This window comes from Pecten maximus, chromosome 3, assembly GCF_902652985.1.
Source record: "Pecten maximus chromosome 3, xPecMax1.1, whole genome shotgun sequence".
Lineage (NCBI taxonomy): Eukaryota > Metazoa > Mollusca > Bivalvia > Pectinida > Pectinidae > Pecten > Pecten maximus.
In genome coordinates, this window is record NC_047017.1 from 42,069,691 (window position 1) to 42,097,530 (window position 27,840).

General features: G+C 42.6%; 2 protein-coding genes across 3 annotated transcripts in view; both read right to left on the minus strand.

The window, feature by feature from the left end:
- The window catches only part of LOC117324230, a 42,908-nt gene extending 17,106 nt beyond the window's left edge, over window positions 1-25,802 (minus strand). Inside the window, exons 1-2 of one of the 2 annotated variants that reach the window (XM_033879981.1) lie at window positions 25,236-25,802; window positions 12,433-12,573 (exon numbers count right to left, since the gene is read on the minus strand). In XM_033879981.1, coding sequence (XP_033735872.1) covers window positions 12,433-12,546 — 114 coding nt within the window. In that variant the 5' untranslated portion in view covers window positions 12,547-12,573; window positions 25,236-25,802. Of the gene's footprint in view, window positions 1-12,432; window positions 12,574-12,767; window positions 13,257-25,235 lie in introns of those variants that run through there. The other variant, XM_033879982.1, reaches the window with a different exon arrangement.
- LOC117322763 (golgin subfamily A member 6-like protein 7) lies at window positions 23,021-24,921 on the minus strand. The gene is made up of 2 exons (XM_033877702.1): window positions 24,897-24,921; window positions 23,021-24,279 (listed from the first exon to the last, which is right to left on the minus strand). Exons 1-2 carry the CDS (start codon window positions 24,919-24,921, stop codon window positions 23,021-23,023), a joined length of 1,284 nt encoding a protein of 427 aa, XP_033733593.1.
- Window positions 25,803-27,840: the final 2,038 nt, after the last annotated feature.

Sequence of the window (27,840 nt, forward strand, 5' to 3'; positions counted from 1 at the left end):
AACTCAATGTTTTGATATCGTAGGAACCCTTAACTATGAATATGGTGTTATATCAAAGACAGCCGCGGCGACGACTTAATGTACATTTAACGCGGGAGTCGTTGTATCTTCAGAACAGCTATACTAAGGTACTGCACATTGTTAAGCTAATATAAAATAAATTGTGAAAATGTAAATATCTGGCAAAATCATATGCTTTATATTTTTAAACTTTTCTTTATGGACACAAAAATAATAAAGAGCATTTCCTTGGTCATTTGGTACAAAACAATGTTCAAGAAGCACAGTAACGCCTCGATCGTAAGCTACAAACGTACGAGCGTATTCGAATGTGATGTACCGAGACTGTGCATTGGTTGAGTAACCATCCGTGCAGTACTGAGATGAAACACTTGTGGAGGTACCGTCAGCGTAGTACTGAGACGGTACATTGATGGACTATATAACGTCCTTGCAATACTGAGACATTGCATTGATTAGGGTAACCGTCCGTGTAGTATTGAGACGGTACATTGATGGACTAACTATATAACGTCCTGGCAATACTGAGACATTGCATTGATTAACGTACCAGTCCATACAATAATGAGACGGTACATTGATGGACGTGTCCGTCCGTGTGGTACTGAGACGGTACATTGATGGATGTATCCGTCCGTGTGGTAATGAGACGGTACATTGATGGACGTACCCGTCCGTGTAGTAATAAAACGGTACATTGATGTATGTATCCGTCCGTGTAGTAATGAGACGGTACATTGATGGACGTATCCGTCCGTGTAGTACTGAGACGGTACATTGATGTATGTATCCGTCCGTGTAGTAATGAGACGGTACATTGATGGACGTATCCGTCCGTGTAGTACTGAGACGGTACATTGATGTATGTATCCGTCCGTGTAGTAATGAGACGGTACATTGATGGACGTATCCGTCCGTGTAGTACTGAGACGGTACATTGATGGATGTATCCGTCCGTGTGGTAATGAGACGGTACATTGATGGACGTACCCGTCCGTGTAGTAATGAGACGGTACATTGCTGGATGTATCCGTCCGTGTGGTAATGAGACGGTACATTGATGGACGTATCCGTCCGTGTGGTAATGAGACGGTACATTGATGGACGTGTCCGTCCGTGTGGTAATGAGACGGTACATCGATGGATGTATCCGTCCGTGTAGTACTGAGACGGTACATTGATGGACGTACCCGTCCGTGTGGTAATGAGACGGTACATTGATGGATGTATCCGTCCGTGTAGTACTGAGACGGTACATTGATGGATGTATCCGTCCGTGTAGTAATGAGACGGTACATTGATGGACGTACCCGTCCGTGTAGTAATGAGACGGTACATTCCTGGATGTATCCGTCCGTGTGGTAATGAGACGGTACATTGATGGACGTATCCGTCCGTGTGGTAATGAGACGGTACATTGATGGACGTACCCGTCCGTGTAGTACTGAGACGGTACATTGATGGATGTATCCGTCCGTGTAGTAATGAGACGGTACATTGATGGAAATATCCGCCCGCGTGGTACTGAGATGTTGCCGTCCGTGTAGTACTGAAACGTTACATTCATAATGTATAGACGCATCTGTCCGTGAAGAATTGAGACGGTACATTGATTGATGTTGCCCTCCGTGTGGTAATGAGACGGTACATTGATGGATGTTTCCGTCCGTGTAATAATGAGACGGTACATTGATGGATGTTTTCGTCCGTGTAGTACTGAGACGGTACATTGATGTACGTATCCGTCCGTGTAGTACTGAGACGGTACATTGATGGATGTTTCCGTCCGTGTAATAATGATACGGTACATTGATGGATGTATCCGTCCGTGTAGTAATGAGACGGTACATTGATGGATGTATCCGTCCGTGTGGTAATGAGACGGTACATTGATGGATGTATCCGTCCGTGTGGTAATGAGACGGTACCTTGATGGATGTATCCCTCCGTTTGGTACTGAGACGGTACATTGATGGATGTATCCGTCCGTGTAGTAATGAGACGGTACATTGATGGATGTATCCGTCCGTGTAGTAATGAGACGGTACATTGATGGAAGTATCCGCCCGCGTGGTACTGAGATGTTGCCATCCGTGTAGTACTGAAACGTTACATTCATAATGTATAGACGCATCTGTCCGTGAAGAATTGAGACGGTACATTGATTGATGTTGCCCTCCGTGTGGTAATGAGACGGTACATTGATGGATGTTTCCGTCCGTGTAATAATGAGTCGGTACATTGATGGATGTTTTCGTCCGTGTAGTACTGAGACGGTACATTGATGTACGTATCCGTCCGTGTAGTACTGAGACGGTACATTGATGGATGTTTCCGTCCGTGTAATAATGAGACGGTACATTGATGGATGTATCCGTCCGTGTAGTAATGAGACGGTACATTGATGGATGTATCCGTCCGTGTGGTAATGAGACGGTACATTGATGGATGTATCCGTCCGTGTGGTAATGAGACGGTACCTTGATGGATGTATCCCTCCGTGTGGTACTGAGACGGTACATTGATGGATGTATCCGTCCGTGTAGTAATGAGACGGTACATTGATAGATGTATCCGTCCGTGTAGTAATGAGACGGTACATTGATGGATGTATCCGTCCGTGTGGTAATGAAACGGTACATTGATGGATGTATCCGTCCGTGTGGTTATGAGACGGTACATTGATGGATGTATCCGTCCGTGTGGTAATGAGACGGTACATTGATGGATGTATCCGTCCGTGTAGTACTGAGACGGTACATTGATGGATGTTTCCGTCCGTGTAATAATGAGACGGTACATTGATGGATGTATCCGTCCGTGTAGTAATGAGACGGTACATTGATGGATGTATCCGTCCGTGTGGTAATGAGACGGTACATTGATGGATGTATCCGTCCGTGTGGTAATGAGACGGTACATTGATGGATGTATCCGTCCGTGTAGTAATGAGACGGTACATTGATGGACGTATCCGTCCGTGTAGTACTGAGACGGTACATTGATGGATGTATCCGTCCGTGTAGTAATGAGACGGTACATTGATGGACGTGTCCGTCCGTAATGAAACGGTACATTGATGGATGTATCCGTCCGTGTGGTTATGAGACGGTACATTGATGGATGTATCCGTCCGTGTAGTACTGAGACGGTACATTGATAGATGTATCTGTCCGTGTGGTAATGAGACGGTACATTGATGGATGTGTCCGTCCGTCATGAAACGGTTCATTGATGGATGTATCCGTCCGTGTAGTACTGAGACGGTACATTGACGGACGTATCCGTCCGTGTGGTAATGAGACGGTACATTGATGGACGTATCATCCGTGTAGTACTGAGACGGTACATTGATGGATGTATCCGTCTGTGTGGTACTGAGACGGTACATTGATGGACGTGTCCGTCCGCAATGAAACGGTACAATGATGGATGTATCCGTCCGTGTGGTTATGAGACGGTACATTGATGGATGTATCCGTCCGTGTAGTACTGAGACGGTACATTGATAGATGTATCTGTCCGTGTGGTAATGAGACGGTACATTGATGGATGTGTCCGTCCGTGTGGTAATGAGACGGTACATTGATGGACGTATCCATCCGTGTAGTACTGAGACGGTACATTGATGGATGTATCCGTCCGTGTAGTAATGAGACGGTACATTGATGGACGTGTCCGTCCGTAATGAAACGGTACATTGATGGATGTATCCGTCCGTGTGGTTATGAGACGGTACATTGATGGATGTATCCGTCCGTGTGGTACTGAGACGGTACATTGATGGATGTATCCGTCCGTGTAGTACTGAGACGGTACATTGATGGATGTATCCGTCCGTGTAGTACTGAGACGGTACATTGATAGATGTATCCGTCTGTGTGGTTCTGAGACGGTACATTGATAGATGTATCCGTCCGTGTAGTACTGAGACGGTACATTGATGGATGTATCCGTCCGTGTGGTAATGAGACGGTACATTGATGGACGTATCCGTCCGTGTGGTAATGAGACGGTACATTGATGGATGTATCCGTCCGTGTGGTACTGAGACGGTACATTGATGGATGTATCCGTCCGTGTGGTACTGAGACGGTACATTGATGGACGTGTCCGTCCGTAATGAAACGGTACATTGATGGATGTATCCGTCCGTGTGGTTATGAGACGGTACATTGATGGATGTATCCGTCCGTGTGGTACTGAGACGGTACATTGATGGATGTATCCGTCCGTGTAGTACTGAGACGGTACATTGATGGATGTATCCGTCCGTGTAGTACTGAGACGGTACATTGATAGATGTATCCGTCTGTGTGGTTCTGAGACGGATAAATTGATAGATGTATCCGTCCGTGTAGTACTGAGACGGTACATTGATGGATGTATCCGTCCGTGTGGTAATGAGACGGTACATTGATGGACGTATCCGTCCGTGTGGTAATGAGACGGTACATTGATGGATGTATCCGTCCGTGTGGTACTGAGACGGTACATTGATGGATGTATCCGTCCGTGTGGTACTGAGACGGTACATTGATGGATGTATCCGTCCGTGTAGTAATGAGACGGTACATTGATAGATGTATCCGTCCGTGTAGTAATGAGACGGTACATTGATGGATGTATCCGTCGGTGTGGTAATAAAACGGTACATTGATGGATGTATCCGTCCGTGTGGTTATGAAACGGTACATTGATGGATGTATCCGTCCGTGTGGTAATGAGACGGTACATTGATGGATGTATCCGTCCGAGTGGTACTGAGACGGTACATTGATGAACGTATCCGTCCGTGTAGTAATGAGACGGTACATTGATGGACGTGTCCGTCCGTGTGGTAATGAGACGGTACATTGATGGATTTGTCCGTCCGTGTAGTACTGAGACGGTACATTGACGGATGTATCCGTCCGTGTGGTAATGAGACGGTACATTGATGGACGTGTCCGTCCGTAATGAAACGGTACATTGATGGATGTATCCGTCCGTGTAGTACTGAGACGGTACATTGACGGATGTATCCGTCCGTGTAGTACTGAGACGGTACATTGATGGATGTATCCGTCCGTGTAGTACTGAGACGGTACATTGATAGATGTATCTGTCCGTGTGGTAATGAGACGGTACATTGATGGATGTGTCCGTCCGTAATGAAACGGTAAATTGATGGACGTATCCGTCTGTGTGGTAATGAGACGGTACATTGATTGATGTATCCGTCCGTGTGGTAATGAGACGGTACATTGATGGATGTATCCGTCCGTGTGGTAATGAGACGGTACATTGATGGATGTATCCGTCCGTGTGGTAATGAGACGGTACATTGATGGATGTATCCGTCCGTGTGGTACTGAGACGGTACATTGATGGATGTATCCGTCCGTGTGGTACTGAGACGGTACATTGATTGATGTATCCGTCCGTGTAGTAATGAGACGGTACATTGATAGATGTATCCGTCCGTGTAGTAATGAGACGGTACATTGATGGATGTATCCGTCCGTGTGGTAATTAAACGGTACATTGATGGATGTATCCGTCCGTGTGGTTATGAGACGGTACATTGATGGATGTATCCGTCCGTGTGGTAATGAGACGGTACATTGATGGATGTATCCGTCCGTGTGGTACTGAGACGGTACATTGATGAACGTATCCGTCCGTGTAGTAATGAGACGGTACATTGATGGATGTATCCGTCCGTGTAGTAATGAGACGGTGCATTGATGGATGGATCCGTCCGTGTAGTACTGAGACGGTGCATTGATGGATGTATCCGTCCGTGTAGTACTGAGACGGTACATTGATGGATGTATCCATCCGTGTAGTAATGAGACGGTACATTGATGGATGTATCCGTCCGTGTGGTACTGAGACGGTACATTGATGGATGTATCCGTCCGTGTGGTACTGAGACGGTACATTGATGGATGTATCCGTCCGTGTAGTAATGAGACGGTACATTGATAGATGTATCCGTCCGTGTAGTAATGAGACGGTACATTGATGGATGTATCCGTCCGTGTGGTAATAAAACGGTACATTGATGGATGTATCCGTCCGTGTGGTTATGAAACGGTACATTGATGGATGTATCCGTCCGTGTGGTAATGAGACGGTACATTGATGGATGTATCCGTCCGAGTGGTACTGAGACGGTACATTGATGAACGTATCCGTCCGTGTAGTAATGAGACGGTACATTGATGGACGTGTCCGTCCGTGTGGTAATGAGACGGTACATTGATGGATTTATCCGTCCGTGTAGTACTGAGACGGTACATTGACGGATGTATCCGTCCGTGTGGTAATGAGACGGTACATTGATGGACGTGTCCGTCCGTAATGAAACGGTACATTGATGGATGTATCCGTCCGTGTAGTACTGAGACGGTACATTGACGGATGTATCCGTCCGTGTAGTACTGAGACGGTACATTGATGGATGTATCCGTCCGTGTAGTACTGAGACGGTACATTGATAGATGTATCTGTCCGTGTGGTAATGAGACGGTACATTGATGGATGTGTCCGTCCGTAATGAAACGGTACATTGATGGACGTATCCGTCTGTGTGGTAATGAGACGGTACATTGATTGATGTATCCGTCCGTGTGGTAATGAGACGGTACATTGATGGATGTATCCGTCCGTGTGGTAATGAGACGGTACATTGATGGATGTATCCGTCCGTGTGGTAATGAGACGGTACATTGATGGATGTATCCGTCCGTGTGGTACTGAGACGGTACATTGATGGATGTATCCGTCCGTGTGGTACTGAGACGGTACATTGATTGATGTATCCGTCCGTGTAGTAATGAGACGGTACATTGATAGATGTATCCGTCCGTGTAGTAATGAGACGGTACATTGATGGATGTATCCGTCCGTGTGGTAATGAAACGGTACATTGATGGATGTATCCGTCCGTGTGGTTATGAGACGGTACATTGATGGATGTATCCGTCCGTGTGGTAATGAGACGGTACATTGATGGATGTATCCGTCCGTGTGGTACTGAGACGGTACATTGATGAACGTATCCGTCCGTGTAGTAATGAGACGGTACATTGATGGATGTATCCGTCCGTGTAGTAATGAGACGGTGCATTGATGGATGGATCCGTCCGTGTAGTACTGAGACGGTGCATTGATGGATGTATCCGTCCGTGTAGTACTGAGACGGTACATTGATGGATGTATCCATCCGTGTAGTAATGAGACGGTACATTGATGGACGTGTCCGTCCGTAATGAAACGGTACATTGATGTATGTATCCGTCCGTGTAGTACTGAGACGGTACATTGACGGATGTATCCGTCCGTGTGGTAATGAGACGGTACATTGATGGACGTATCCATCCGTGTAGTACTGAGACGGTACATTGATGGATGTATCCGTCCGTGTGGTACTGAGACGGTACATTGATGGATGTATCCGTCCGTGTTGTTATGAGACGGTACATTGATGGACGTATCCGTCCGTGTGGTAATGAGACGGTACATTGATGGATGTATCCGTCCGTGTAGTAATGAGACGGTGCATTGATGGATGGATCCGTCCGTGTAGTACTGAGACGGTGCATTGATGGATGTATCCGTCCGTGTAGTACTGAGACGGTACATTGATGGATGTATCCATCCGTGTAGTAATGAGACGGTACATTGATGGACGTGTCCGTCCGTAATGAAACGGTACATTGATGTATGTATCCGTCCGTGTAGTACTGAGACGGTACATTGACGGATGTATCCGTCCGTGTGGTAATGAGACGGTACATTGATGGACGTATCCATCCGTGTAGTACTGAGACGGTACATTGATGGATGTATCCGTCCGTGTGGTACTGAGACGGTACATTGATGGATGTATCCGTCCGTGTTGTTATGAGACGGTACATTGATGGACGTATCCGTCCGTGTGGTAATGAGACGGTACATTGATGGACGTGTCCGTCCGTGTGGTAATGAGACGGTACATTGATGGACGTATCCGTCCGGGCAGTGTTGTGTCTGTAGTTAATGATTATAAAGATAAATGGTTTGACTTTATTCTTTGTTTCATTATTTCCAATATAAGCTGGGTTGGGTAATATATGGCCGAGATTAGACATCTGCCAACACTTACAGATGCATGTAATTACACCCTACTAGCGTACTGAAGCGTAGTATGTTTGATCCTAGAACCTATACACTGGCCCTCTCTTGACACTAATTAAATGTAACTAGCAATCGACAAGATTTGCTGGTTCATTAGCAAGGACACGTTATGATTATACGGTAAACGAAGTGACGTTTTGACCCTACTTTTAATAAGGTTTAGTAAGAAAGTGTATAGGAATCTTAATTGACACCGACTAAATAAGTTCGATATTAAAGTGTAGCAAATGTTTATTATGACTATCTGTAAAACACGGATACACACATATTATCATGTTTAATACAAACGACCGGTGGACATTAATACAGACGTCCGAGGGATGTTTGATACATATGTGACGGTTGATACAAACGCCTGTGACACGTTTGGTACAAGCGCCTTGTTGGCCGCTTTGATAGAGACAATAGCTGAATGTTTGACTTAAACGTCTGATGATCGTGAAATGGCTGGTTGACGTCTGATACAAACGTCTGATCCAAAAGTCTTTCGATACAAACGTCTGTTGATCATGGAATGGCTGGTAGACGTCTGATGCGAAAGTCCAGGGGATCTTTTAATCCTTGTAAACGTCTGGTGAACATTTGTCGAGGAAAATGGTGATTCTTAAGTCGATATACATGTACATGTACCAAATGTAGTACTGCCAGGGTGACGAGTGAGCTACCAATGTTACACTACAATTCCGTCTCGGCGTTGAACGACTCCCTCTAATGAGCTATTGTATGTAACGTGATTACAAGTAATCAACCACAATCTGGCTGTCGGCGTCACATGTTATCACACCCACTCTTCGTGTATCTATCTATAGCATAGTGTTTACTGTAAGCCGGACACCATTCCACCAAACTACCGAGGTATACCCGAGACACCATTCCACCAAACTACCGAGGTATACCCGAGACACCATTCCACCAAACTACCGAGGTATACCCGAGACACCATTCCACCAAACTACCGAGGTATACCCTAGACACCATTCCACCAAACTACCGGGGTATACCCGAGACACCATTCCACCAAACTACCGGGGTATACCCGAGACACCATTCCACCAAGCTACCGAGGTATACCCGAGACACCATTCCACCAAGCTACCGAGGTATACCCGAGACACCATTCCACCAAACTACCGAGGTATACCCGAGACACCATTCCACCAAACTACCGGGGTATACCCGAGACACCATTCCACCAAACTACCGAGGTATACCCGAGACACCATTCCACCAAACTCCGAGGTATACCCGAGACACCATTCCACCAAACTACCGAGGTATACCCGTGACATCATTCCACCAAACTACCGAGGTATACCCGAGACACCATTCCACCAAACTACCGAGGTATACCCGAGACACCATTCCACCAAACTACCGAGGTATACCCGAGACACCATTCTACCAAACTACCGAGGTATACCCGAGACACCATTCTACCAAACTACCGAGGTATACCCGAGACACCATTCCACCAAGCTACCGAGGTATACCCGAGACACCATTCCACCAAACTACCGAGGTATACCCGAGACACCATTCCACCAAACTACCGAGGTATACCCGAGACACCATTCCACCAAACTACCGAGGTATACCCGTGACACCATTCCACCAAACTACCGAGGTATACCCGTGACACCATTCCACCAAACTACCGAGGTATACCCGAGACACCATTCCACCAAACTACCGAGGTATACCCGAGACACCATTCCACCAAACTACCGAGGTATACCCGTGACACCATTCCACCAAACTACCGAGGTATATCCGTGACACCATTCCACCAAACTACCGAGGTATACCCGAGACACCATTCCACCAAACTACCGAGGTATACCCGAGACACCATTCCACCAAACTACCTAGGTATACCCGATACACCATTCCACCAAACTACCGAGGTATACCCGAGACACCATTCCACCAAACTACCGAGGTATACCCGAGACACCATTCCACCAAACTACCACAGTATACACGAGACACCATTCCACCAAACTACCGAGGTATACCCGAGACACCATTCCACCAAACTACCGAGGTATACCCTAAACACCATTCTACCAAACTTACCCGGTTTATCAGACAAGCAATCAGAACAAAAAGCTCGCGACCGAAGGTGATTTAAGGCTTCTATGATTTACAGGCGCCAATTATCCACCAAAAGGAATGACAAATTATGCCATTGAAAATATTACTATTTTGTTATATATGTAATCCTCATTTCTATGACGTTTCTCTATTAAGTCTATAAAGTACAGATGAAAACAACAATCGATGAAACGGGGCACAGATCTTTGAAAACTTGCAAAGATATTTAAACAGGAAATATGTTGACGTATGCCATCACGGTAAACATTATATTCTGTTGGCCGTGTAAATTAAGGTCAAATTCCAGAAATACAAGTTTCGACAACGAGAACTGGGACGGTGTCTATAAAACCGACAGACATGCTAAGAATCAATGAACTCACAAAACCCCATCATACACAAAGAAATACAGCATTTCCCAATGAGATTATGAAAGTAACCATAACCCGCGTCCATGTTTGTCTAGTAGCAGTCGACATGTACATCGTGTATCTAGCAGAAATCGCGATATTCGAAACAACAATGAACTTATGACATCAAGTGAGAAAGCAGAGTATCTACTCCTGAGAAATGACAGTATGGTAATGGAAATTACATGTACCACAGCTTCAGCTTAGGATAAAGCTGTTCATGTGGTTAGTAGGTAAATATCTAGGAAAACGGGTGATTAAGAATGTGTGCAATGTCCTTAATTCTACGAGTTAATACGGTCATCATCTGTCTATACTGTATTTCATCAATACACATTATCGATATATCCGAAAATAGAATTGAGGGCATTTGCAAGTTCCTTATGACCGGATCTTGTACCATCGCGGCACAGTTGCGTAGGCACTTCCCATGCCCGGGTATGAGAATCATCCGCTGTGTAGTCTTACTACTTAATTTAACGAAAACATTGTCAAAGAGAATGGAATCACATATTATAATCATTTCATCTTGAACATATATTCCGGATATTGTATAGTTTCCCGTTGATATATGTATCAGGAATATGACAAAACATTTCCTATAACATTACTATTGACGATATGAGTAATGATGACGATTTTTTTTATCAGTTTGGTATTTTCTAATATTTCACGAATGAACATGTTAGGAAATGTTTTGTTTTATTTCTCACAAAACATACTCCAGAATAATTCGAAACACACTTTTGAATTCATTGTCATTTGCTTCCATAGCAGGAGAATGGCTTCTGTATAGAATGTAAGTATATACAGCTTTTCTGGTCTAACTAAGCGCTTCATCCAGTTGGTGTAGTTTCTCAAAATCACCAACAATTTGCTGAAGATGCTTGTTGTCAGATGTAATAGGGAATAATTATATAAGTCAGACAAACAATAAAACCGAAAAAAGAAAAACACATGCTGTTATGTCCACAAGTGTCTATACCATGCAGCACATAACAGAAGCATTTGTTTGAACACATATTTTGTTTTGACCTTGAAATGCAATGGCTACTGTGAATAATATTACACAAGTATGACAAAAAGGGAGACATTTCAATCAATAAAATGCTCCTACATCATACTATCAAGACATAGTAAGAAGGATGTGTTATAAACAAACTGTTCAACTGTTTAGTTTCGGACCTTTACCCAGAAATATGCATATTTTACCTCAATCTCAGCAGTTGAACAAATGTTCCTAAACAGCCTTCTTGCCATGTTCTGAGTTCTTAATAATGTCTGATAGGAGAATTTTTGATGCCTGGAATGCCTCCCTATATGTCATATTTGTTTGATTTTATTCACAACCGTCATTAATTTCAGGGTCAATGAAGAATCAGTGTTGATACATATATTGAGTCAAATCTGGTCAAACACTTGTGAGCAAAACGGCATGGTTATTTTGTGAAATATATGTGATACAAATGAGCTAACTGTATCCCCCTGAAACATTTATTTTACGAACACCTTAACAAACAGCATGTCAACAGCAAGGCCAATGATTATTGACGATACATACTCAAATTTGACGAAGTCACTACTATTTAATTGCATCATATTAGGGATTGATAGGCTTGTATAATATCCCTGATATCACTGGGCTTGCTATCCTGATGACCTTAAAGATCACATTTGGTTTAATTCTAACATTATACATACATTTATATACACATCTCTTTCCAATTTAGAGTACACTTACCCCCGAGTCGCAGAAATGTGTCTGAGGTATTAGAGACGCCATCGAACGCTGAAGATGAAGCAGACTGAAGCAGACGACAGAATACAAGATGGTGGCTGGACCCGGTGGTCTCATACCCGGACTGTGATCATTCTTCTACAGCTGGAACAAAACAAAAGTACGATTACCAATGGGAGTAGGACTTACCCATAAACGACGTGGTCACCTTTGATGGCCCAATTAACACCAGGCCTCAAGGTTGAATGGAAAGAAACCGACCGATATTTCATATGTGGATGATTCTAATATTGCTTCCATGGCATGGATCATATTGTAAAAGTCCGGCCTATACTCACGCCAACTGTATGCATCTGGAAACCTTTGTATAAACCATATGGCAGTGACATGACCAGGGGTATTCGCAGTACAACTATAAATCTCCTATACCGCACCACTGACAATGAAACAATTGTTGTTCATTGATAAGAGTTCATAGAATTAAAGATGATGATGTTATCCGATGGTTCACCCCATACGTCCAGACATCAGACACTCCAACTAAATCGGCGTATAGGTACACACGTGTGCATACCTGCATCAACCTGCTGGTCTATACTGGTATCAAAGGGACTAAGTAAATCATCCCGCACGGCGTGGTCATCGAACAGCTTTGTGATCCACTTCACCGTAATGGACATTTAAGAGCCCTCATGAATTATCCACAACCACTTGGCAGTCAAAATAGATACAATCTAATTCACTATTGAGCGGACATGACCCAAACTCTCCGTATTTATACAGAACTAGTCCCCATAACACGATTGGGGAGAGTTAACATCTTATAATGGTATAACTTTTCACTAATTACGTTTCAATATTGCGTTAATGAGGCCCCACATCATTAATTACGTTCTCGTTCTAACAATACTAAAGTGCTACTTCCTGTACCACGCCTTCTAGACTGGATAGTTAGATAGTGATGTGATAGTCTTGGACGCCTTCAAGTTCGTTTGCCACTATAACACACATGTCACATAACCACTGTATCTATACATCTATACACAGTTATGTAGACTCCTTACTTACGTCGCCAGTCCCTATCATCTTTCTATATTGATCAAGTTCATTTAAAATTATGTCATCGCTGCATTTGTCGGTGTCGGGGTTATGGTATGGTTCACATGACAACTGGATGTCATTACGTGTGGAAGTACCACCACACATGACCAATCGTCACGCCACCGCTTATGAAACGAAATCCATTCTTATCAAATTTTCAGAAATCATAAATCCCTAGCGTAGTATTAAACCATAGAGCGATGCATGGTTAGCGTTCTCGTACGGTGAATATCGAACACTCATGCACGTGTAACAGCAGTACACCATGCCACGTGTTACATAATCAATATGACACAGCGAATAGTATAATAATACGTGTACAGACGTAGTTTAATAACACATTTTTAAAATGCCTGAAACCAAATTCACCTTATATCTGACATATAACGGAGTGTCGCGTTTTTTTATTGTTACACCTTCACTTGTCCTACTGTAATGTATTGTTACAATAGCTGACGTGCCCAAGTTAAATGTTTGTTTAAAAAATGTACTACCATTATTCCAGTTAGACAATAAGTAGTCAGATAATGGAATGGCCGTATTCTACAAAATGTACCAACCAACCATGTATCTAGCAACCCAAAGATTTTCCTTGGACACGAAGTATCCTGGAATATACACCTGGAACCAAAATAGTTGGGAATTAATGATACTGGCTTATTGTTTTTAAACGAAAGTGGCTGGATTATCTAATAAGAAGTAGAAGGATTACAATGTATATATCTACTGGCAGGGTATGACTTGACTTTGACATGATTGAATACACAAAACAAAAATAGCAGGAATATCATTATTCTGGGAAGTTGATATTTTATTGGTAACTTGTTGTTGGCATATTCATTTTGATCTAAGGAGGCTGGATTAATCACAGGGTAACACAAGATTGGATCGTCTCTTGGCATCCCCCAATACTTATGTACTTACCATCTACTGAAAGTCGACAGGGCTAGGTTATCAGATATACGTATATGTTTGGGAAAAGAAAGTAGAATGCATTATTGGCCAGAAACTAAAATGATTTATTTAAGCTTAGAAGGCTGGATGATTTACTTGGAATATCAAGATGATTAGATTATCTACTGGTAACCAAGTTGGCTGATTATCTACTGGTAACCAAGTTGGCTGATTATCTACTGGTAACCAAGTTGGCTGATTCTCTGTTGGTAACCAAGTTGGCTGATTATCTACTTGTAACCAATTAAGTTAGCTGATTATCTACTGTGAACCAAGCTGGCCACATTACGTGCATCTACAAATATATTTTAAACTAAGGAAGCCGGCTCGCATATGGAGGCCAAGACTGTTTGACTATCTATTGGGAACTAAATTGGCTATTGTATCATGCTCGAAACTGGTGTCGCTTAATTATCTGAATGGGAATGTGAAGATACAATCTTCCTATAACGAGGGTGGCTGTTATATTTTTAACTAATGTGGCTTGCTTACTGGGACTTACAAAGCTTCTTAATATTAGCCTAGGAGAATGAAGTGTGTCCCACCGTGATTTAGTTACTCTTCATAACTCTTAATCTGATTAGGATGTTACCATTGAGTGTATCAACATGCGCTGACATAGGCCGTCCACATGTCGAAGGTACGGGATAAACATGAGGGTCTGTGGGATCACCAAGGAAGACATTTTCAAGGCAACACATTTAGTGACATTTACGTGTGACACTGACCACAAGGATAGGCATAATGATGTTAATATAAGAATTAAACTAGCGCTATAGCGGGTAATCACGTTAACATGACAGACTGGGGTTACAGCGGACTTTGGTGACAGCATGAAGACAATCATGTCTTCATTAAAGACATACAAAATTGGTAGGAAACGCGTGAACAGAAGTTATGGCCGAAGATGATCGCCACCTGGACACTTTGGAGAGTGGACAGTCGCCTAATGGCCGGAGATTATCGCCACCTGGACACTTTGGAGAGTGGACAGTCACCTAATGACCGGAGATAGCCAAGGTAATGCATCATAAGGACAATCATTGCACATAGGATTTATCGCCGCAGAGGGCTGTCTCTGTTCAAGTCTCTGAGCATCGAGAAGCTCCTCATTAATGAGGGTTCCTCTCGGGAACGTCATACTGAGGTATATTTCCTATCCAGAATACAAGCAAGGTCGGCAGGTCAGGAGTCGGGGGCACAATTAAATATTGGCACCAACAATGGACTGTGCCTAAAAATAAATCTGGAAACTCGTGTTATATATCGCCGTAACGAGATGGTAAAGCTTCAAAACAATTAAAACATCTCGTCTCAGAAGGCTTCATTAGACGTCTGCCCTACAGTATATCAGAGTCTGCCAGCTCCGAGGTAATCACCGTGGCTGTATCTCTATCAAACCTTTAGATCGTTCAATAGTCAGTTTGTGCGATCCACTAGCTCTGTGAAAAATACGTGTAAAACCCCTCGATTTACAATAATATCGCATCTTTGTTTAGTTTAGACTGCAACAGTGTATTTAATAGTTTATTCAATTCAGTTCAGTTTAGTTCAAGTTTTATTCTCTTTAACAATATAAAGTATAGTGAAACATATTTATAATATTCAGTAATTCACGATAGCTAATATACACTGTACAAAAACTTTCCATTCCGGTTATACAGTCTTGTTTACGTAATACACAAATTGGGCTTATATAAACTTCTTGATTGAGCAAGTCATATCACCTTATCATGTGATGTAGCACGCATTTGTTTCGTTTACAATAAATATCGCTGGTGAATGATAATTTTAAAAATCAATGGATATAGAAAGATAGAAGATACATCATTAAAATAGCAATCCCTGTCGGCGTGGGGTCGAGAAAATGGTTACTTGCAGTCACGTATCCAAGACGGGTTTAATGTTTCTTTCGGTCATGTATCAAACAAAATGTAGGGTCACCAAAGTCAAAGACAGGTCGCCAAAGACAAAATGTAGTGTCGCCAAAGACAGGGTGTAGTGTCGACAAAGACAGGGTGTAGTGTCGACAGAGACAGGATGTAGTGTCGACAAAGACAGGATGTAGTGTCGACAAAGACATGGTGTAGTGTCGACAGAGACAGGATGTAGTGTCGACAAAGACATGGTATAGTGTCGACAAAGACAGGGTGTAGTGTCGACAGAGACAGGGTGTAGTGTCGACAGAGACAGGATGTAGTGTCGACAAAGACAGGATGTAGTGTCGACAAAGACAGGATGTAGTGTCGACAAAGACAGGATGTAGTGTCGACAAAGACAGGATGTAGTGTCGACAAAGACATGGATGTAGTGTCGACAAAGACAGGGTGTAGTGTCGACAAAGACAGGGATGTAGTGTCGACAAAGACAGGATGTAGTGTCGACAAAGACAGGATGTAGTGTCGACAAAGACAGGATGTAGTGTCGACAAAGACAGGATGTAGTGTCGACAAAGACAGGATGTAGTGTCGACAAAGACAGGATGTAGTGTCGACAAAGACAGGATGTAGTGTCGACAAAGACAGGATGTAGTGTCGACAAAGACAGGATGTAGTGTCGACAAAGACAGGATGTAGTGTCGACAAAGACAGGATGTAGTGTCGACAAAGACAGGATGTAGTGTCGACAAAGACAGGATGTAGTGTCGACAAAGACAGGATGTAGTGTCGACAAAGACAGGATGTAGTGTCGACAAAGACAGGATGTAGTGTCGACAAAGACAGGATGTAGTGTCGACAAAGACAGGATGTAGTGTCGACAAAGACAGGATGTAGTGTCGACAAAGACATGGTGTAGTGTCGACAGAGACAGGATGTAGTGTCGACAAAGACAGGATGTAGTGTCGACAAAGACAGGATGTAGTGTCGACAAAGACAGGATGTAGTGTCGACAAAGACAGGATGTAGTGTCGACAAAGACAGGGATGTAGTGTCGACAAAGACAGGATGTAGTGTCGACAAAGACAGGATGTAGTGTCGACAAAGACATGGTGTAGTGTCGACAAAGACAGGATGTAGTGTCGACAAAGACAGGATGTAGTGTCGACAAAGACAGGATGTAGTGTCGACAAAGACAGGATGTAGTGTCGACAAAGACAGGATGTAGTGTCGACAAGACAGGATGTAGTGTCGACAAAGACAGGATGTAGTGTCGACAAAGACAGGATGTAGTGTCGACAAAGACAGGATGTAGTGTCGACAAAGACAGGATGTAGTGTCGACAAAGACAGGATGTAGTGTCGACAACGACAGGATGTAGTGTCGACAAAGACAGGATGTAATGTCGACAAAGACAGGATGTAATGTCGACAAAGACAGGGTGTAGTGTCGACAAAGACAGGATGTAGTGTCGACAAAGACAGGATGAGTGTCGACAAAGACAGGATGTGGTGTCGACAAAGACAGGATGTATTGTCGACAAGACAGGATGTAATGTCGACAAAGACAGGATGTAGTGTCGACAAAGACAGGATGTAATGTCGACAACGACAGGGTGTAGTGTCGACAAAGACAGGATGTAGTGTCGACAAGACAGGATGTAATGTCGACAAAGACAGGATGTAGTGTCGACAAAGACATGGTGTAGTGTCGACAAAGACAGGATGTAATGTCGACAAAGACAGGATGTGGTGTCGACAAAGACAGGATGTAATGTCGACAAAGACAGGATGTAGTGTCGACAAAGACATGGTGTAGTGTCGACAAAGATAGGATGTAGTGTCGACAAAGATAGGATGTAGTGTCGACAAAGACAGGATGTAGTGTCGACAAAGACAGGATGTAGTGTCGACAAAGACACGATGTAGTGTCGACAAAGACATGGTGTAGTGTCGACAAAGACAGGATGTAGTGTCGACAAAGACAGGATGTAGTGTCGACAAAGACAGGATGTAATGTCGACAAAGACAGGATGTAGTGTCGACAAAGACAGGATGTAGTGTCGACAAAGACAGGATGTGGTGTCGACAAAGACAGGATGTGGTGTCGACAAAGACAGGATGTAGTGTCGACAAAGACAGGATGTAGTGTCGACAACGACAGGATGTAGTGTCGACAACGACAGGGTGTAGTGTCGACAAAGACAGGATGTAGTGTCGACAAAGACAGGATGTAGTGTCGACAAAGACAGGATGTAAGTGTCGACAAAGACAGGATGTAGTGTCGACAAAGACAGGATGTGGTGTCGACAAAGACAGGATGTAATATTGACAAAGACAGGATGTGGTGTCGACAAAGACAGGATGTGGTGTCGACAAAGACAGGATGTAGTGTCGACAAAGACAGGATGTGGTGTCGACAAAGACAGGATGTAATGTCAACAAAGACAGGATGTGGTGTCGACAAAGAGAGGATGTAATGTCGACAAAGACAGGATGTAGTGTCGACAAAGACAGGATGTGGTGTCGACAAAGACAGGATGTAATGTCGACAAAGACAGGATGTAGTGTCGACAAAGACAGGATGTAGTGTCGACAAAGACAGGATGTAATGTCGACAAAGACAGGATGTAGTGTCGACAAAGACAGGATGTGGTGTCGACAAAGACAGGATGTAATGTCGACAAAGACAGGATGTAATGTTGACAAAGACAGGATGTGGTGTCGACAAAGACAGGATGTAATGTTGGCAAAGAGTGTCATGCACCAAAGACAAAATAAAAGTATCCATTGATTACGTATCTAGTTCATTATGATAATACATTGCCGGCAGTGGACAATGACGCGAGTCAAAGACAATTGAAAAAAGATGACATGAATCAGACACTGGTCTCAGCAGGTTATTAGTCTCTAAAGGAGATTAAAATCACACCATTTCAGGATTCTAACGGCTTTATCGTCGGCATGTGCAATGGTCGGCTGCTCATCCAGATGGTTCAATCTTCTCGTCACTTCAGTGTAGAAATGCCCATGACCGTTGTAGTCCCCAGCGTGCAAATTCTAATGTAAACGATCATTAGTATGTTTAATTAATCCCACGGAACAGTTCGTGCTATTGGTGAAACCGCGCCTATGGCACGGGTTCAACTTTCAGGGCGGACGCTTGAGGAAAACCTTAAAGCTGTGAATAATTTAGTGGAGAAGACAAGACGCCAACTTTGATTTATAATTCAATCCGACATATCTCCCATTCAAGGGATACAAGCGAGATAACCAACGCAGAGAGAGAGAGAGAGAGAGAGAGAGAGAGAGAGAGAGAGAGAGAGAGAGAGAGAGAGAGAGAGAGAGAGAGAGAGAGAGAGAGAGAGAGAGAGAGAGAGAGAGAGAGAGAGAGAGGGTGATCTCAATGTTTGCGAACGCATGATTTGTTGTTAAAAGTGTAGCGGTAAATTTTAATTAGGGAATGCATTGGATTAGACAGCGATGGGAAATAATACAAACTACTAAACTGAAGTGTAACAGTCTTGTTTCATCATCAATAGTTTAACACAGCGAATGCTGTCGGTTTTGAGTAGATAGCACTGTAAAACTACGTGACGAAAACGGCGACCATCTGGCTACAACAATAACAGAATTAAAACAGTGTTCCTTTACAATCACGCCTTGTAAACCTCCACGCTACCATATTGATTGTTGAGTATAAATGGTGATGATTCCGGTGTATCATCCATGAGCGTCTTCATGAAAACACTCTACAACCACAACGACTCCACCTTTTAACACAGGGCGATCTGTATTACGAATATGCCGGATTAGCTCAGTGTGGTTTCGGAGTACTTCAATATTCTCATCTTTTGCTGTCAATCACCTTATCACAAATCCTGTGAAGTGAAATACGTATGTAGGAAATTCCTCCCGTCGTAGAGACAGATTTCTCCGACTGGCGTCAAATTAAATCTGACGGGAAGACATTTTAATTTTCATAAAAACAAAATTCCTAAACCCAATATTTCCATAAACAAAAGGGCTATGGGCCTTAACGGTCATCTGACAAACACTTACAGCAGGGACACAACCCTCAATCCAAAGAGCTCAAACCAGCATCATTACCATAAACTGTCTGTTCACAGCCAGTTACGTTTAATTAAGATCAAATTTGGTTTTTATCCATTTTGGCTTAAAAGAGAAGTAGCATCTTAAGCAAATGTTCAGCCAAGCTTCCGTTTTGGGGCCTCATCCCTCTGTTATCAGGAGTTGGACCAGCCTCATTTATATGAAGCATGATTGTCCTCCCTCAATGATGTTCCAGACCCAATTTGGTTGTAATCAAAAAAAATTAAAAGGCATTAAGGAAGAATAGCGTTTTTAAGCAAAATTTCAGCTAAGCTCCTGTTTTGGGGTCACACTCCTTTGTCCCAAGGGTTCGGACCAGCCTCAATTGTATAAATTATGATTGCCCTTCCTCAATGATATTTTCACACTACATGTAAATACGGTTGTAAGCCGTTAAAGTAGGAGGAGTAGCGTTTAAAAACAAAATTTCGGCGAAATTCCCCGTTTGTGGCCTCGCCCCTCTGACCCTAGAGGTCACACCACCCTCATTAATGTAAATTATGATTTTCCTCCCTAAATGATGTATCTCACAAAATTTGGATGTAATCCACCCAAGGGTTAAGAAAGAGTATGATTTTAAAGCAAAATTTCAGCAAAGTTCCCCTTTTGGGCCCCGCACCTCTATCCCCAAGGATCGGACAAGCCTCGTTTATACAAAATATGATCGGCCTCCCTAAATGGTGTTTCACACTAAATTTGGTAGTAATCCGAATTGGTGTTAAGGAGGAGTAGTGTTTTGAAAGGAAAATTCCTTAATTAAGGCTTTTTCCTTAGCCTAATATTTTCAACAGAAATGTATCATTATAAGTTGAAGAGTAACTTCATTAAATACGATTTTTTCCCCCTTAACCAAGTATTTTCCATAAAAAAACTTTATTTGATGTAAAAGAAATTTACTGAACTAAGATTTTGTCTTGACCGCAATATTTCCACAGAAATGTATATTGATATAAGGTAATGAGTTAAAAAATTAAGGGCTTCTCCGTAAATGAAAAATATTTTTAAAACTATTTGCCATGTTAGGGGACACATTCTCCTGACTACTTGTTTGTATGGACGATTGTAGAGGACATTCCACTAATCTCTGATTAGCGTCTTGATGACTCACACTTACAAGTGTATGCTCTCATAGAGCACATGATGACCAGTAATATATTCCACTGACCGGAGAGATGCTGGTCATTTCATTTTCAAGCGATAGAAGTAATTAAATGTAGCACTTTATCTCTCCAGTAATGGCTAGATGTCCTGGACGGCACGTCTCGCCTGATAAGGTTCTCACATTTTGCATAATAATGCGATTTGTTGATTTTCTCGAGCTTCTCTGTTCACACATAGAGATCAAGATGATATTTGTCCGCGGGAGAATTATAATTGGACGTCGGGACTGACCACCGTGGAGGGAACTATCGCACGCCTCGGGCCATTGACCATTAAATCTTCACCGTGTTACCTCCGTCTGACCCATGGACACAAAACACTTGTCTTAAAAGTCTACACTTGCAATCTAAATGGTTCTTGGTCTACCTACATCTAAGTTGTTCTTACTGTCAATCAGTTATAATTCATTACCTACTAAATGTACACGGAAATCTTCTAAGGTCTCCTATATACTATCTATCTTTTCTGGTGTGCTACCTGTCGTCACACTTACTGTAAACGTACATATTTTAGCGGTAATTTTATTTTAGCGCTTTTCGCGCTGGATGCCTTGCGCTAAATTATGATTGCGCTAATTACTTTTTGTACGTTCTATTTCTTAGAAAGTTCTGTGGATGCGCTAATTCATCATTGCGCTAATTAGCTAAATTCTGCAAATGCGCTAAAATTTGATTGCGCTAAAATAAGTACGTTTACAGTAACCTGTCTTCAAACTGTCTACTACCTGTCGTCAGACTATCTGCGTCCTGTCGACAGACTGTTAACCTGTCGTCAGACTATCTGCTACCTGTCGTCAAACTGTCTGTTACCTGTTGACAGACTGTTAACCTAACGACAGACTGTTAACCTAACGACAGACTGTTAACCTGTCGTCAGACTTAACCTGTCGTCAAACTGTCTATTAACTGTCGTCAGACTTAACCTGTCGTCAAACTGTCTACTACCTGTCGTCAGACTATCTGCGTCCCGTCGACAGACTGTTAACCTGTCGTCAGACTATCTGCTACCTGTCGTCAAACTGTCTGTTACCTGTTGAAAGACTGTTAACCTAACGACAGACTGTTAACCTATCGTCAGACTATCTGCTTCCTGTCAACAGACTGTTAACATATCGTCAGACTATCTGCTATACCTGTCATCGGACTGTCTGTTACCTGTTGACAGACTGTTAACCTAACGACATACTGTTAACATATCGTCAGACTATCTGCTATACCTGTCGTCAAACTGTCTACTACCTGTCATCGGACTGTCTACTATCAACTTTCTTCTTTCATGCAGGTCTTCTATCAACTGGATGTCTTTTATATAGTTTATATAGGTCTAAAAGCTTTTTTCCTAGATCTACGAACTGTTTACCTATGTCTGCTAGCTGTTTACATATCTCTACTTGGCTGTTTCAAAGGCTGCTAGCTGTTTACCTAGGTCTACTAGATGTTCACCTAAGTCTTCTAGCTGTTCACCTAGGTCAACTAGCTGTTTACCTAGTTCTACTAGCTGTTCACCTAGTTCTTCTAGCTGTTCACCTAGGTCAACTAGCTGTTTACCTAGTTCTACTAGCTGTTCACTTAGGTCTACTAGCTGTTCACCTAGTTCTACTAGCTGTTCACCTAGGTCAACTAGCTGTTTACCTAGTTCTACTAGCTGTTCACCTAGTTCTACTAGCTGTTCACCTAGGTCTACTAGCTGTTCACCTAGTTCTACTAGCTGTTCACCTAGGTCTACTAGCTGTTCACCTAGGTCAACTAGCTGTTTACCTAGTTCTACTAGCTGTTCACCTAGTTCTTCTAGCTGTTCACCTAGTTCTTCTAGCTGTTCACCTAGTTCTACTAGCTGTTCACCTAGTTCTTCTAGCTGTTCACCTAGTTCTACTAGCTGTTTACCTAGTTCTTCTAGCTGTTCACCTAGTTCTACTAGCTGTTCACCTAGTTCTTCTAGCTGTTCACCTAGGTCAACTAGCTGTTTACCTAGTTCTACTAGCTGTTCACCTAGTTCTTCTAGCTGTTCACCTAGTTCTTCTAGCTGTTCACCTAGTTCTACTAGCTGTTCACCTAGTTCTTCTACCTGTTCACCTAGTTCTACTAGCTGTTTACCTAGTTCTTCTAGCTGTTCACCTAGTTCTACTAGCTGTTCACCTAGTTCTTCTAGCTGTTCACCTAGGTCAACTAGCTGTTCACCTAGTTCTACTAGCTGTTTACCTAGTTCTTCTAGCTGTTCACCTAGTTCTACTAGCTGTTTACCTAGTTCTTCTAGCTGTTCACCTAGTTCTACTAGCTGTTCACCTAGTTCTTCTAGCTGTTCACCTAGTTCTTCTAGCTGTTCACCTAGTTCTACTAGCTGTTCACCTAGTTCTACTAGCTGTTCACCTAGTTCTTCTAGCTGTTCACCTAGTTCTACTAGCTGTTCACCTAGTTCTTCTAGCTGTTCACCTAGTTCTTCTAGCTGTTCACCTAGTTCTACTAGCTGTTCACCTAGTTCTTCTAGCTGTTCACCTAGTTCTACTAGCTGTTCGCCTAGTTCTACTAGCTGTTCACTTAGGTCTACTAGCTGTTCACCTAGTTCTACTAGCTGTTCACCTAGTTCTTCTAGCTGTTCGCCTAGTTCTACTAGCTGTTCTTTTAGGTCTACTAGCTGTTCACCTAGGTCTACTAGATGTTCACATACATAGGTCTATTTGCTGTTCATCTAGGTTTCCTACCTGTTTATCTAGGTCTATTGTCTATTTACATAGGTTTATTAGCTGCTTACCTAGGTCTACTAGCTATTTACTAAGATCTATTAGCTGTTTACATAAGTCAGTTAGCAGTTTACCAAGGTCTATTAACTGTTTACATGAATATATTAGCTGTTTGCGTGGGTATATTAGCTGTTTACAACGGTCTACTAAAATGTAGCTGTTCACCTTGGTCTACTAGCAGCTTACCTAGGTCTACTAGCTATTTACCTAGATCTATTAGCTATTTACATAGGTCAATTAGCTGTTTATCTAGGTCTACTAGCTATTTACCTAGATCTTTTAACTGTTTGCATAAGTCTATTAGCTATTTACATAAGTCAGTTAGCTGTTTACCTGGGTCTATTAGCTGTTTACATGAATATATTAGATGTTTACATGGGTATATTAGCTGTTTACATGGGTTTATTAGCTGTTTACATGGGTCTATTAGCTGTTCATTTCTAACTGTAATAACTTTATATTTTTATAAACGGTGTACTGTCTTCAAAATCAAAGTATTAAATGTATAATGTAACGTACTCTTACAGTCTTGAAGTGTCTTCTTCTCCATAAAATGATACGTGATATGTGTAATATATAATTATTTGTATACATTTCATACATGCAACAATACTGATAAGCGTTTACAAACGTGAAGAATTGATAGAATACGTGCGGCGGAGACTGGACTCAGAACAAAAAATAATAATAAAAGCTCCTAGTTCCGATGGCTAGATCACTAATTCACATTATTACATTGCTTTTGGTGTCAAATCGTGGGTTTGAACGTGCTCGATGTAGAATCTCTAGCTCTACATTAATTTAAGGTACGTAGTCGACGTTAATGAGTAAAACTATCTACATGTTACATCACAGTATACTCACATAGATACGTTCCCGACACATAATTACACGTGCATTGCTCAGTAGAGATATTCCGACTGTCGGTATTATTTATATTACAATGTATTCCAGTCTGGCAGGAATAAAACAGCTCACACACGGGGGCTGTGTCATAACATCAACTGATACCAACAGGTTTCTGGTCAGTACGTCTGTAGCTGCTCCAGTTTTAACTACATGTAAGTAGTGTCACTGTTAACTACTTCTGTTTTGAAGAGCATTTCTCCTACTATCGTTCTGTCTTTTGTACACCAGACGTTTTCTGGTGTCATGTCTATAAATAGGATACCAGTATGTGAAGTTACAGCATCTGACAAATTTCTAGGTAATCCAGTATCACACACACGAGTACTTTCTCTCACTGTCAGGCTCCCACTAGACAATCCGCCTCCCCCTTTCGATTTTCCTTATCGAGCAAGCATCTGGTTTTGGGCGAAAGCGCTGTAATCGGAATTCCAGAGAATACTGCTGAGGCTGAAAGGTGACAAAGGACGATGCGCAGAAAGACAGAAAAACCCCAGTTCTATGTTAAGCATTCTGCGAGCTCTACGTGTCTGTTAGCAGAACTGTTGGAATGACATCATATATATTAGTACACCTTCATCGTAACTCTTGATGTGCAACTGATAACTTTCAGTTTATTACCTAACACGAGACAACACGAGACTCTAATCAACACTCAAATCTGTCGGTCTTAAACTATACATTACCGTGTCTGTTAGGTACAGGTATAAAGCACTGTTTCTGAAGCGAAAGACAGTATGTAACTATTCGTCCTCTCTTAGTCTAAAAATGAAATATACGTGTATTATCTATCTAAAAATTGGCTTATTATCGCCCCACTAATATAACTGTCCATAGCCATACCCTCTTAATCCTGCAACCAAACACCACATCTAGTCAGTTGTGGTGCGACCCTCTCGTACTTAGTCAGTAGTGGTGCAACTCTCTCGTACCTAGTCAGTAGAGGTGCGAATATGTATCTTGTCAGTAGCGGTGCGACTCTCTCGTATCTAGTCAGTAGTGATGCGACCCTCTCGTATCTAGTCAGTAGTGGTGCGATTCTCTCGTATCTAGTCAGTAGTGGTGCGACCCTCTCGTATCTAGTCAGTAGCGGCGCGATTCTCTCGTATCTAGTCAGTAGTGGTGTGATTCTCTCGTATCTAGTCAGTAGTGGTGTGACTCTCTCGTATCTAGTCAGTAGTGGTGTGATTCCCTCGTATCTAGTCAGTAGTGGTGTGATTCTCTCGTACCTAGTCAGTAGTGGTGCGACTCTCTCGTACCTAGTCAGTAGTGGTGCGAATCTCTCGTATATAGTCAGTAGTGGTGCGACCCTCTCGTATCTAGTCAGTAGCGGTGCGATTATCTCGTATCTAGTCAGTAGTGATGTAATTCTCTCGTATCTAGTCAGTAGTGGTGTGACTCTCTCGTATATAGTCAGTAGTGATGCGACTCTCTCGTATCTAGTCAGTTGTGTTGCGGCCCTCTCGTATCTAGTCAGGAGTGATGCGATTCTCTCGTACCTAGTCAGTAGTGGTGCGATTCTCTAGTATCTAGTCAGTAGCGGTGCGATTCTCTCGTATCTAGTCAGTAGTGATGCAATTCTCTCGTATCTAGTCAGTAGTGATGTAATTCTCTCGTATTTAGTCAGCAGTGGTGCGGCTCTCTCGTATCTAGTCAGTTGTGGTGCGGCCCTCTCGTATCTAGTCAGGAGTGATGCAATTCTCTCGTATATAGTCAGCAGTGGTGCGGCTCTCTCGTATCTAGTCAGTTGTGGTGCGGCCCTCTCGTATCTAGTCAGTAGTGGTGCGATTCTTTAGTATCTAGTCAGTAGCGGTGCGATTCTCTCCTATCCAGTTCGTGGTGGTACCGCCATCCGTTAGTCTAGTTTGGTACAGTCCCTGTTCCAAATTGATCCATAATTACGTGTTGTCACTATTCCAATATCTAATGTATTCAGAATGCTCTTTTCAGGTGATTTCAACTATGCACAAATCGTTACAGTAGTGTTCGATTCCTGTCTTTTACATAAAAAAGCTAAAGAATTTTTAGAGCGGAAAAAAATCAATTCATCACGAACAAATCTAGAGCATTCCAATAATTGATTTACATAAATAACAACGATAATTACCCAGGGGAGCGTTCAGTTTCCATAATTACCTCTGGGATCGCTTAGTCCATGATCCTGATAAAGGATCTACAATGTTACCCGGCTCATTGAATAAAAAGGTCTCTGAAAATAGGGAATGACAGGCGATTGTTACGCTGTTTGTCTGATACAGGACTATTACGTGTAACGCTAGGGAAGGAATGTGGACAAAGATGGTCGTTATCCGCGGGTTTCGTCTGAACGGAAAAGTCACATTCTGTTCGAGAGAATGTCCGGACAGCTGGTCACCATATAGTCTATAAACTGAGAGAGAGAGAGAGAGAGAGAGACAACCTAATGTTGGAGATCCAAAGTGTACTACAATGTACCTATTTATACATCTATACACATTTTTACTTATATTTCATCCACCTCGAAATAATAAATACCAGTTAGGTAAATATAAAAACATGCGTACCAGAAAGGGTTTTCTACACG

Excerpts from the sequence above, each read along its gene's own strand:
- LOC117322763 (XM_033877702.1), bottom strand. The coding sequence starts at position 24,921 with ATGGAGAAGAAGACACTTCAAGACT. Across the intron at positions 24,280-24,896 it reads GAAGAAGACACTTCAAGACT|ACCTAGGTGAACAGCTAGTA; the intron begins GTAAGAGTACGT and ends AACATCTAGTAG.